The sequence below is a fragment of the Elgaria multicarinata genome, chromosome 9, assembly GCF_023053635.1.
Source record: "Elgaria multicarinata webbii isolate HBS135686 ecotype San Diego chromosome 9, rElgMul1.1.pri, whole genome shotgun sequence".
Classification (NCBI taxonomy): Eukaryota; Metazoa; Chordata; class Lepidosauria; order Squamata; family Anguidae; genus Elgaria; species Elgaria multicarinata.
Window position 1 is genome coordinate 61,922,506 of NC_086179.1, and position 13,616 is coordinate 61,936,121.

Genomic DNA, 13,616 nt, shown 5'->3' on the forward strand with positions numbered 1-13,616 from the left:
TTCTCCTAGGAATGCAAGGCAGATACAAGAACAACAATAATAAACTGGAAACATAACAATTAAAACATCCTTTCAATAAGCACAAGACATTAAAACACACAAAAAAGCAGTGGCAAATAAGACAACCATCAAAATATATTCCATCACCTCCCCCTCAACACCCCCAGCTTGTTGCAGAAATGGATATAAAGCCCATACAGATAACCATTTAAACACATGTGCTACCACTTATTTACACCTGAAGTGTCCGAATAACTATTGTCCTAATAACTATCTGGCAGAGTAATACACAGAACCAATTTTATCCTGGGTACTATGTCTCCCCTTTCATGCTCTGATGATGAGGACTCTGGGGGAGGCATGACACTGGGGTAGTTTGGCCTTCCACATGGTATCTAGGATTCCAAAAAGCTTTTGAAGAATTCTAGAGATAATTCTTCAACAGAACATGATATATTTGGTTCACACTAATGTAGCATGAGAAGCTGCTTTCACATTATCTCATTTATTTATTTATTTATTTATTTATTTATTACATTTTTATACCGCCCAATAGCCGAAGCTCTCTGGGCGGTTCACAAAAATTAAAACCACAGTAAAACACCCAACAGGTTAAAACACAATTACGAAATACAGTATAAAAAGCGCAACCAGGATAAAACCACACAGCAAAGTTGATATAAGATTAAAATACAGAGTTAAAACAGTAAAATTTAAATGTAAGTTAAAATTAAGTGTTAAAATACTGAGTGAATAAAAAAGTCTTCAGCTGGTGACGAAAGCAGTACAGTGTAGGCGCCAGCCGGACCTCTCTGGTGAGCTCGTTCCACAACCGGGGTGCCACAGCGGAGAAAGCCCTCCTCCTAGTAGCCACCTGCCTCACTTCCTTTGGCAGGGGCTCACGGAGAAGGGCCCCTGTAGATGATCTTAAGGTCCGGGTAGGTACATATGGGAGGAGGCGTTCCTTCAGATAACCTGGCCCCAAACCGTTTAGGGCTTTAACTGTCAATACCAGCACTTTGAATTGGGCCTGGACCTGGACTGGCAGCCAATGAAGTTGTAAAAGGACTGGCGTAATGTGATCTCGCCGGCCAGTCCCTGTTAATAACCTTGCTGCCCTGTTTTGCACCAGTTGAAGTTTCCGGACCATTTTCAAAGGCAGCCCCACGTATAACGCATTGCAGTAATCCAAACGAGAGGTTATCAGAGCATGGATAACTGTAGCTAAGCTATCTCTGTCCAGATAAGGGCGCAGCTGGTATATCAGCCTGAGCTGATAAAAGGTGCTCTTTGCCACTGAGTTCACCTGTGCCTCAAGTGACAGTTCTGGATCCAAGAGCACCCCCAAACTACGGACCCAATCCTTTAGGGAGAGTGCAACCCCATCCAGGACAGGGCAAACATCACCTCGCCGGACAGATGAACCACCCGCTAACAGTACCTCCGTCTTGTCTGGATTAAGTCTCAGTTTGTTAGCCCTCATCCAGTCCATTACCGTGCCCAGGCACTGGTTCAGAACAGCCACTGCCTCACCTGGGTTTGATGAAAAGGAAATGTAGAGCTGGGTATCATCCGCATATTGATGACACCTCAGTCCACATCTCCGGATAACCTCCCCCAGCGGCTTCATGTATATGTTAAACAGCATAGGGGATAAGATAGAGCCCTGTGGAACCCCGTGGCTTAGGTGCCACGGCACAGAGCAATAATCCCCCAGCACCACCTTCTGGAATCGGCCATCCAAGTAGGAGCGGAACCACTGCAACGCAGTACCTCCAACTCCCAGCTCAGACAACCTATCCAGAAGGATACCATGGTCGATGGTATCGAAGGCCGCTGAGAGGTCCAGGAGAACCAACAGGATCACACTCCGCCTGTCTCTCTCCCGACAGAGGTCATCCCACAGGGCGACCAAGGCAGTTTCCGTTCCAAAACCAGGCCTGAAGCCCGATTGAAATGGATCTAGATAATCCGTTTCATTCAAGAGTGCCTGGAGTTGTCCTGCAACCACCCGCTCAAGCACCTTGCCCAGGAAAGGGATATTAGCCACCGGCCTGTAGTTGTTAACATCTTCCGGGTCCAGATTAGGCTTCTTCAGGAGTGGTCTAATTGCCGCCTCTTTTAAAGAAGCCGGCACCACTCCCTCTCTCAAGGAGGCATTTACAACCTCCTGGACCCAGCCGGCGATTCCCTCCTTATTTGATGTAATGAGCCACGAGGGGCAAGGGTCAAGCACACAGATGGTCGACCGGACTTGGCCAAGCACCTTGTCCACATCCTTGGGCCTCAATAACTGAAACTCATCCAATAAAACTGAACTCATCCAATAAAACTGAACCGGACGGCGCTCTGAACGCCTCTACTAGTGGAACTGCATTAAGTGTGGTGTCCAATTCATGACGAATCTGAGCGAATAGTGTCCTCATTCTGTCTTCGGATTATTTATGTATTTACAATATTTATATACCACTCCACATCCAACATTTTGGAGCTGTGAACAGCAGATAGGACAATAATAATAAAACACCATGTAAATTTATCCTCTCATTGTGTAATGTCTTTAGAAAAACAATGTTTGTAAAATGTACAAAAGATTTTTAGGTGACACTTAAAACATCTTAATTCGTGAAGAGGCCCTGAAACTAAAAAATGAGAAAGTAGTTGAAGCCAACAGCAAAAGATAATGCCTTGGAAGTAACAAACTCACCTGTTTCTAGATTTCATTTGCATAGAGCTAAAAATACTGTATAAGAACGTAACAGAAAGGTAGGCAAACAGGACACCTTGACATACATAATAATACTTACGATCTGATTGGGGAATGAGTGGAATGAAACTGCTGAATACACTCTTAGTGATTGAGTTACTGGTCACAAAGCAAGAATAGTTGCCTTTATCTGATGCTTCAACTTTGGCAATGTAGAGATTGCCATTTGTTTGTGACACATATCGCCGTTTATCCAAAGTGATGAATTCTGGGAAATCATTCAAAACCCAGCGGTAACTCAGATCATCTGTAGAGAGTGAAAAATGTTTGAACTAAAATGAATAAAAAAGGATCAGGTGTGTATATATCCAAGCAAGAGTCTGAATGGATATAAAATGAACTGCATTGTGGTGAAATTAAAGTTATTGGTTTCTTGAGTCATTGCTGCCTAATCTGACTGAAGTTCTCCAATGGAGTGAATAGAGGTCTTACCCACTTGTTCTAATTTAACCAGGGATGCTATAGTGAATGAATCTAGGGTGTCATATACTCAAAGCATGTGTTCTGCGACTAAGCTGTAGCATTACTATATATTGTAACATAGGAGGCCGCCTTCTACCAAGTCACACTATTGGTGCATTAGCTTAGTTTTGTATACACTGAGAGACAGCAGTTCCCCAGCCTCCCTGGGAAGGATGAAAAGAAGAAACAGAGCTGTGTGTCATCAGCATACTGATGACAATGCACTCCAAAACTCCAGATGACCCCACTCTAGAAGGATACCATGGTTCATGGTATCGAAAGCTGTCGAAAGATTAAGGAGTATCAACAGGATCACACTCCCCCTGCCTCTCCCAACACAGATTATCATACAGGGAGACCAAGGGCATGTCTAGACCAGGTGGAGAGGGGAGGATCTCACGATATTCTGCTCACAAGATCCTCCCCTTTGTCCAGACGCGGCGCACGACATTCTGGGAGGAAGGAGGGATGTTGCGCCCGCCATTATTATTTTTACAGAAGGATGAGTGCACGTGCTCTTCAACTAAAAGTGAGTTTTAAAGAAAACAACTGCTCCTGCTCTCTCCCCACACCTGATGGGCATGGAGTGCCTGAAGAGCTCCGTGCCGGGTTCCTGCCTCCTCGTGTTTACTCCCGAGGAGGCGGGACGAAGCCAGGATGAGGCTAAAATGGCCTGCTGATATCCTGGGGAAATGAAGGGATCATCCCTTGCTGCTCCCGGGATCTCCTGTGCATCATCTGGACGCAGAGGGACAATCCCCAGGATAATAACTGGTCTAGACATGCCCCAAGGCTGTTTCCAGCCCAAAACCTAGCCTGAACCCTGATTGAAATAGATCCGGATAATTGATCTCACCCAAGAATGTTTAGAGCCAGAAGGCCACCACCCTCTCAAGGACAATAAAAGGTCAGGAAACAACACAAGGACAGAATTGTTTTCAAGCCCAGGCACACTGGAGACTATAAATGCACGTTGACAAATGGATGGAAGTTATGAATTACCTTGTACACTTACATATTAAGGAATCCATCTTGATAAATTCCCTCATTCCCTCAGCCAACTCCCTCCCTCAGCCAACTCAACTGTTACTTCAGGGCCACGTCCACTGCCACTTTATTGGCCTGCCACTCCACCCATTATATGATGGCAATTATACTAGTTATACTAGATCATCTATAAAATATATTTCTGCATAGGCTAATATAGGATTTGTGTTAGGAAATGATATCGTATGCACTCCATTTATGCCTGAAGAAAAAGTGCTTTCCATTTCTGAGAGTATAGATGTATAGATGTTCAACAAAGTTAAAGTTTTAAGCGCAGCCATAGGCAGTAGTTTTTAATCTGAGAAAAACCAACTACTCTCTAAGAGACTAAAAAAAAATGTCAAGGAGAGAGGTCGAGCTGTGTTTCTCTTATTACAGGGCTTAAGCAGCTTATATAGCTTATACACTTATATTCAAAGTTAGTAATTTTGTGATCATATTAGCTTCTATCCTGTCTTTCTAATGAAAGCTAAAAAATATGAATTTAATTACCTGGATAATGAGGTGGAGGGTCACAGAGAAGGACAGCACCCACGCCTTCCCGTACTTTTACTGCATATCTTTCTTCGGGTGTAAAAGGATATAAATCTATTCAAAACAATGTGTACATGTTATATAATCATATAATATGTGGCTAATTCTATGAAATAAAAACATATCAAGTAAAAATTTACAAATGATAAATAATTACAGTCCCCTTTTCTTCTAAATATTATTACAAGCTACAGCAGTCTCTCATATTAACCTTAATCCAATTTCTCCCATTCTAATATCTATAAAAAGGGTAAATATTAATGTTTATTGGATTATAATTCTTATCTGTATCTAATCATAAGACGATGGGGTCTTCACATAAATGATCATTTATGAATAGAAATTAGCTTCTTTACAGAACACCCACCCACCCACAGTCCTTGAAATATACAACTAATAGCAATCCCAACAGATAGGACTTTATGTATACACAGATGTATATATAAATATGTGTAATAGGAAATTATGGAGTATCTTGTCACAGTAGAGTTTCCCCTCCTGTTTTGTTAAAGGCAGCGTATTTCAAACCAAGGGCATTTATCAGGGGATCATCCCGGGATCATCCCTGTGCATCCAAATGACACACAGGGGATCCTGGGAGCAGGCAGGGACGGTCCCTCAATTTTGCTGGGATAATCCTTAGGTGTAGAAAGGGCTTATGACAATATTTATGGAATAAATGTTATTATTTCTGTTCAGAAATTAGGTCTAACTTATTGTTCATTCAACCTTTTCAAAGCTGAATGACACCAAATACAGAGAAAACATTTGCATAAGTCTCCCTAAGATGACAGAAATGGTCTCAGCAGGATTTCCTGTGCAAGGGGAAGGTTTAGAGATCTATCTTTAGAATATTGTGACATAAACATCTTGCTGCAGTGCTATCCTTTATACCTAATGCCATCTCAGACTCAACCACTTCTTCATGAATTCTCAGTCCAATAACAATTTGGATACTATATGTCCAATCTGGTTTTACCCTCTATAAAGGTGGATGGAAATCTTTTTGAGAAAGGTTCTGTACTGAAGGCTGCTGCATTGTTATTGATAGGTCCATGCATGCCACTTTACAGTGTAACTTAAGCAAAACAGTTTCTTGCCCCAAAGAGCTTTTAGTCATTATAATGAAAGTATCTTCTTGACAATTTTCAGTTGGGTTTTTACTCTTATTGTATTTTTGTTTTATTTACTTAGAAGCCAACTTCAATGTCACTGTGATGCAGAAAAGCAATGTAAAAAATATGTAGCTACTCAAATGAGGCCTTGAGCCTTCTCATTTTCTAAATATGTTTTCTTCTTGTTACACATTTATACTTTGGATGGAACTTTTCAAAACAGGGCCAGAATAAACCTCCATAAAATACAAAGAGGGATGTTCATTGATTGGTTGGTGGCATCCAAAATAAATTGAAGACATGTAAGCTTGTGAAGTGCTCTAGCTTATAGGAAGGGAGAAAAATAAAATAAAAATATAGCTTCTTCATTGGCCTTTATATATTTTTTAAAAATGTTATAAAACAACATATTGAAAGACATGCAATAACCCTCTAAAAATGTTTGTAATTATTCTTGTCTAACCATGATAAATACAAAATATGGGAAACAGCTATGATGGATTTTCTTCAAGACCTACAACTATATCTTGCATGATATTTACAAATTTTTCATAAGCCAATATGACAACTGAGCGATACAACAGCTAACCCAGTACTTCAACAGTATAGTGCTTACACGCAAACTAATAAAACAATATTCACATTTTCATTGGTTAAAAAGGTAAAGGCTACTTACATCCAAAGTTTAAAGTTGCTTCCCGGCTCCTTATAGTTCCATGTATATTGTATGCTATGCAAACATAGGTTCCTTCATCCCTTGATTTCTCAGGATTATTGATTTCCAGGTTACCTCCTACCATACTGTGGTGTTCCTTTGACATTTTAATATCAACATCCCAGTTGTTACGTTGCCACCTATCAAGAGAGAAAGAAAAATCTAAATACTTGCACTTTTATGCCTGAAAAGGGCAAATGAATACAGGTAAGAAGAACAGAGCCAAGCACACTGATAGCACTATCATTGTGGTGCGTAGGTCGATAAATAACGAGACAAGACAACAACAGCTGGATTTAAACAGGGCCACATTTATTAAATGATCTGCAAAAGGGGAGAAAACCTACCGGACATCCATTATGGCCTGTTGCCAGGCCCCTGAAGTTGGGTGAGCCATTCGTGGCCCTAGGGGAGGTGTTGCACCTTTTGCCTTCCCCCGAGCCTTCCCCTTGTGGGGTAGGGGGACCTTCCTTTGTCACACCCTATCTCCGCCCGCCCAGCTCAGAGTGGGTGAGTAGGGTTGGCCCCAAAGCTAAGCCTTATCTCCCAGGTAGGCCGTGAGGCTCAAAGCTGGGAGCCCCAGATCTTACCAGTCACCATGAACAATGCCATGTAAATGCTCACCATTCCCACTCCCACTCTGGATGCCCGTACCTAGCGCCAAATAGCAAATGTGACCAAATTGAATTAACGGATTAACCTAATTAATACACCCACGCTGTCTCACAGTGTGGAGTAGGTGAAAAAACTCCTGTACAATTTAGTACAAGAGTAAAAAATTCCTACTCGGCTCCGAATGGCAACCAGCAAGCCCACACTGCCGACAGGGAGGGAGGGAGCTGTGTAGCAAAGAGGGGGCAGGGAGGGAGAGTCACCCTTTTATGGACTCACCATCCCCTCCCCCTATGTGGCACCATGCCAGTGCCCAACCAATACCAGGCAGGCACATCTCGGCTCTCCCCCGCCCACAAACACCTCCCCATGCCCAGGCTAGGCCAGGTGTGGCAGAATGGCCAATGTTTGCATATGTACCAGCCCCACTACCTAAGTCCCCAACCTTCCTGTGTTGAACAGGAAGGTCTGAAAGAGATTTCTACTTGCATTTATTTGAGCATCCTTTGTACAACTGGGAACTCTAATAAAGCAGAGGCCCCACTCATGTCGAGGCTTCAAGTGAATGTGAAGGCTTCCCTGCTCAAATACGAAGATTGGACACATGGGATGGGGGGACAACATGCACAACCCCCCATTCCTCTTATGATCATAATGGTTGAAAAAGGCTTCTGTTAGCACTTCATTCCTGCACCAAAAGCATTATATCCCATTCCCACAGAATGGAAGAGAGGGAGTCTTGCAATAGAGGGACACCCATGCTCCTGAATATGCAATCAAGCACTGGAAGGGATTATTTCACAGCTTTCATAGAACTCAATAAATGAAAATGGGCAAAAAGGAAAAGATGCATGAAATTTGAAAAGCACTGCTTGACAATATAGAGATGTGTCTGTGCTGGTGCGGAAAAGATGGGAAATGCTCAGCTTTTAAAAAATGTATTAAACAACAGAAACTAAAATTACATTTTCAAGAAGGTCACACCGTTCTTCAGGCAAGACTGTGCAGGGGAAATTACGTAGTGATGTCATTGTTTCTATCAAATTGGTGTCTGTGACACAATCAGATTCTATAAATCACTAAATCCCCATGGATGCGCCAGCAGAGTTGAGGAAGTAAGTCAATATGCTTTCTTTCCAGTGACAAGAACACTATCTCTGTCGTAAAAGTGCTCTCTTGAGCTAAAATGTCTGCATCCCATGCAACAAATTAGTAATTGGTTTATGTATAGCTTCTAATAAATATATATTCTGTAAAATAATTTCATAATTTGGTATATTGCATTAATGTTCTGCTACAAATGTTAAAATCACATTATTTTCCCCAAATCAGGATATGAAAGTGATTAAAATGTTTATTAGCATGGCACTGATCCCAGCTTTTGAGGAAGAAAAGCATCAGAGTCAAACACATCCGGTTTTACATATACAATCATTCAATAGCAGAAAAGCATCAGTAACATTTAAGTCTCTATACCACTACGAAAACTGCCAAAATCCAGGTATAAAATGGATATAATACCTTCTATTATGGCTAGTCACAGAATAACAACCATACACTAGATGAAAGAGAGCATGGATGTGAAGATGAAAGTAAAAGACCATAAATTATTAGGGATATGACTTGGGAGTTTTCATTTGACTACAATTTTCAGAGTGAGCAGCCGTCTGGACACACTGATTTCTTCCTTCTCTGGGCTTGTGTCAGTATTGACTAGTTCATGCAACCTTTTGAGCCTGTATGTTGCAGCTCCAGTTTTCAGTCAGCCAATACCAACCATCAGATACTGAATCTAGTGTGATTTAGGCCTTGATGCTGCAGAAACAGAATGAAAACTGGGCTCTCAGGTGCTCAAAGTCTCAGGATTGACCTAGGCCATTTCTACACCTGCCTTTTCCCCCCAGGATCGTCCCGGGATCATCCCTGTGCATCCAAATGACACACAAGAGATCCTGGGAGCAGGCAGGGACAATCTCTCCATTTGCCTGGGATAATCCTTAGGTGTAGAAAGGGCCCTAGTATTTTGTATTGCCTTGCGCCAGTCTTTCTCTCATTTACTTACACTGGTCTGGAATAAATAGAATGGTATCACTTTGGACACCAGAGGGCGTATCTAATCTTCCTCATATCCAACCTTCTCCACACTGCAAGTAAATTAAGTATGAAGTAAATGTTTAGAATCACCTCACTGAGAAGGTTCATACTCAAAACTCTGAATAAGTATAGCTTGCTACACTTCTTTCTTTCTTTGCTTTTATTACAGAATGCTAAAATATTACTAACGTCCATTTCTGTCCCTAACGCTCTGGTCATAGAAAGCCAGGCAACATACAAATGCCTTACAGCACTTACTTCAAAATTCTGAGTATTGTTGCATCTCCTGATCAAATATGAGTTGATTTTATTTGGACAGACATTCAAAAATGGGAGTGAGGTGGAGTTAAATACAATGTGATATTAGTACTAACTTATATTTTACATGTATATTATATTTGCACATGGTGCTGCACCACTCCAAAAGTAATGGTATAGGCAGGTTATGGATTTAAATGTGTCTCTCTAGATATACACTGACACTCACTAAAAATAACTTCATAGTGCTTTGCTTATGGCATGGCAATTCTCCTCACATCTACCATGTGATTATTCCCATGAGGAACTGAGCAATACCGATTTGTCCAATGCTACCAGGGTAATCCACCACAGTTGCATTTTTCCAGACCAAATCTCCAGGACTAAAGAGAATGGGAACTCCTATACATTAGTAGAAGTTAAAAGATCAACGTATGTTACTTGTAAGTGGGAGTAGGGATTCCTCTAGCCCTGCAGTTCATTGAAACTCTTCCATCTGGAGATTCTTCTGGATAGACTGTATCAATGGGCTGTTCTTCAAAAATTGGCCCATAACCTTTTAGTTCATCTGAAAATAAATTAGGAGAGATTTAAAATATCAGGTCAGTGCACATAGAATGCAGAGTATATATGTCTATAAAATCACATAAATAATTTTAGAGAGTCAACACAGTGGCTGAGCTCACACTTTAGCTGTGGCTACATTGGACAACTGTAAACAGACCTGGGCCCCATCTTGATGGCAGTGTTTTGGCACCGTGGGGCGCCTGGCTCCCACACTTGCGTTCCTTCGCAGCATCTGCATGGGAAGGAATGCAAGTGCGAACTTTTCCCACTCTGTACAAATAATAAAATAAAACCCGGGGGGAAAGGAGGAGAGGAACGGAGTCGTTCCTCCCCCCTTTTCAAAATTGTATTATCTGCAGCTGCGCAGATACAGGTAATTTTAAAAAAACAGTGTGGGGGTAAATGAATGAGGCAGCCAGAGGGATGCCGGGTGAACAACCTCTCCTACCTCTGACCTCCCTCTAGCTACCCATTCCTCCCCTTTATTTTTATTATCTGTATCTGCACAGCTGCACAGATACAGATAATAAAATTAAAAAGGGGGAGGAACAGCCCCATTCCTCTCCTCCCTGTTTATTATTATTATTTTTACAGAGGTGCGGTGTTGCCCAACTTTTTTTCAGTGGAGTTTCCTGGGTTTGCCCACGGATGGCTTCGTGATGGTGGCTGCGTCATGTAGATGAACTGCCGCTACTGCAAATCCACCCTGGGCTAAACCCTTCATGTTGACATGCCCGTTTACGATTAATGCAAACAGGAGGGAAAAGATCTCTGTGAAAAGAAGCCTCACTTTGTCATAGAAACTCTTTTCCACAGAGATCTACATGCCACTTTCCTCAGTGAGAACCACACAAACAGTTTAAGTGCTCTAACTTCCCATTCAACACTATATCTTGTCCATACATGTCCCATCAGAAAAGACATAAACAAGATAAAGTTCCTCTTAAGGTCACTGGCTTGCTGTTGCCTGCCAACTGGTGCCAAAGCTAATGGAGGCATCTGTAACTTGTACATCTGCTCGTATGGATGATATAGACAGCTAAAAACTCTTGAACAGTCCAGCAAATAGCTAGCAGATGGTGATGACATCTGATGTCCTCTGGCTTGAGCCATTATATACAGCAACACTGAAGTTAAAAGGTTAGATTCATTAGCACCCTCCTTAGTCATCAAACTCTGCAGGGAAAATTGCCATCTGATTTTTCTGTTATCTTGCTTTTCACGACAGCGCAGTGTTCCCAGAGATGGACCCTGACAATTGGAATGCATTTAGTGCAAGGGAGGGGGGGACATATGCAGACTGCCTTCCCTCAACAATAAGTAGCCACAGCCTACATCTATGGTAAGTGTGAAGTATTTCCAAGTGAGATATCTGAGACAATAGAGAGCCCCTGGCACCTTTTATTGTAGAAATGACCATCCTTTAGAATGCTAGTACCTTAGTACTAATCAGACACTAGTAATGTCTACTGAAAAGGAGCTATATTACTTATGCTGTTAAATGGTGGAATAAAGCCAAGGTATTTCTTTTGGGATCATTTTTCTACCTTTAAAGATATCTGTAAATCTACTTAAGTTACATTAACTTCTGAATTGGCTACATAGCAAAGTATCTCCAAAGCATGGCTACAGTGTTGGAGTCGAGAGATCCGAGTTCTAGTCCCCACTCAGCCATGGAAAACCACTGGGTGACTTTGGGCCAATCACAGACTCTCAGCCCAACCTACCTCACAGGGTTGTTGTTGTGAGGATAAAATGGAGAGGAGGATTATTTATTTATTACATTTATATACTGCCCTGTAGCCAAAGTTCTCTGGGAGGTTTACAAAAGTTAAGAACAGTAAACATTAAAAAAAAGTATACAAAATTTAAAACCATCAAAAACATAAAGACAACAGTATAAAAACAACAGTATCCATTTAAAAACAAATGTATGCTTCCTTGGGTTCCTTGGAGGAAAAACGGTGGGATATAAATGCAATAATAAATAAATGTATCAAAACTTTAATCTGTACTTACTATTTGATAAAAAAAACAAACCCATTCTTCCCTGTTCTGGAGGAGATTTTCTGAATAGGATTTTAAAGCCCTGCAAGCAGCTTCTAATTATACTATGCATTTCCAATTCATCTGAACTATAACTGCAAATACAAACTTTAGCAAAATCTGATATATTATTATTATTATTATTATTTTATATCAAATATCTATACACAAATGGGCATATCCTCATGTTCATTTGGATCTGTTTTCTATATTCAGACCTCAAAAAGCAATTATATTTCTAGCAGAATAAATACTCCAGTAAACAGAAAGTCACTTGCCTGGTATTATCAGTGTTATTGTCTGGTCCAGTTTGCCTTTCCCTCACACTATGATTGATAATATAAGAGGGGTAGCAGGGAGGTAGCCAGTTTGTTCTGGCATTCCCCATCTATAGGTAATTACCACTGATTATCTACAAAATGTACATTTTGAAATATGAAATAACATTACTTTTGCAGTAATATCAGCTATAACTGGGATTGAAAGAGTCCCTAAAATGCTTGTAAGCACTTCATGCTGTTGATGTTATATGCAGTAACAAAGAAATCCATCCAACAATTATAGAAATGAAAGAAGACATGTTTAAAACTGTTATTTTGTCTGGCCATTTACTAGGAGCACTATTCTTTGAACTATCGCTTACTGTAAATATAAGATCATAAAGTCAATAAACTAGATGGGAATCTTCAAAGTGATTTGTTCTTTCTTTCTTTGTGGTCCTTTCCTTAAGTGATAACAATAAAGGGTAAAATATACAGTAATAAACTAGAGACATTGAAAGATCATTCAGTAAGCATCTAAAGGTTTTGAGAAGCAATTAATACAGCCCATTATCACAAAACATATATTATTTGACCTTTCTTCTAGATATCAGTGTCACAAGTCATTGTGACTGGAAAATAATTTCACTCTGGAGAAAAACAGCAAAGCCTCACCCACTTTCATTTGAATCAATTCATTTTACCAACCACAAAATTAGAGTGTGCATGTATCTAATTTAGTGCAGAAAATCAATTTTATCCACAAATAAAAGAGGAAATTAAGCAATGGACTGTAATTTCATAGCCCTGTGTATATGTAAAGATTGATCTCTCTTCAATGTCAGCAAAATTTTAGAACGTTTAGTAAAGATTTGTCTTCTACAGGCTATTGTGTCATAGCATTACTCATTGAACTTGGCAGACTTGAGCAGTTGACCACAATAGTTCTTCCAACTTCTCTCTAGGGAAAGACAGCCCAAGAACACAACTGACTGGAAAGATTTTCCATATTCAGGCCTGTGCATATGCACTTTCAAAGGTGCAAACTGTGAATATTTGGAGAAGAAGATTTACAACGATGCAACTGTGCTTTCATAGCAAAACATATTAAGGTGGCCATCTCATACGGATGAACAAAA

General features: G+C 40.7%; 1 protein-coding gene across 1 annotated transcript in view; it reads right to left on the reverse strand.

Annotated features, from left to right (window-relative positions):
- Window positions 1-13,616, reverse strand: part of CNTN1 (contactin 1) — a 119,597-nt gene that overhangs the window by 52,796 nt on the left and 53,185 nt on the right. Inside the window, exons 6-9 of the mRNA XM_063133998.1 lie at window positions 10,046-10,172; window positions 6,602-6,780; window positions 4,769-4,864; window positions 2,808-3,014 (exon numbers count right to left, since the gene is read on the reverse strand). Of these exons, the coding sequence (XP_062990068.1) occupies window positions 2,808-3,014; window positions 4,769-4,864; window positions 6,602-6,780; window positions 10,046-10,172 (609 nt within the window). The remainder of the gene's footprint in view (window positions 1-2,807; window positions 3,015-4,768; window positions 4,865-6,601; window positions 6,781-10,045; window positions 10,173-13,616) is intronic.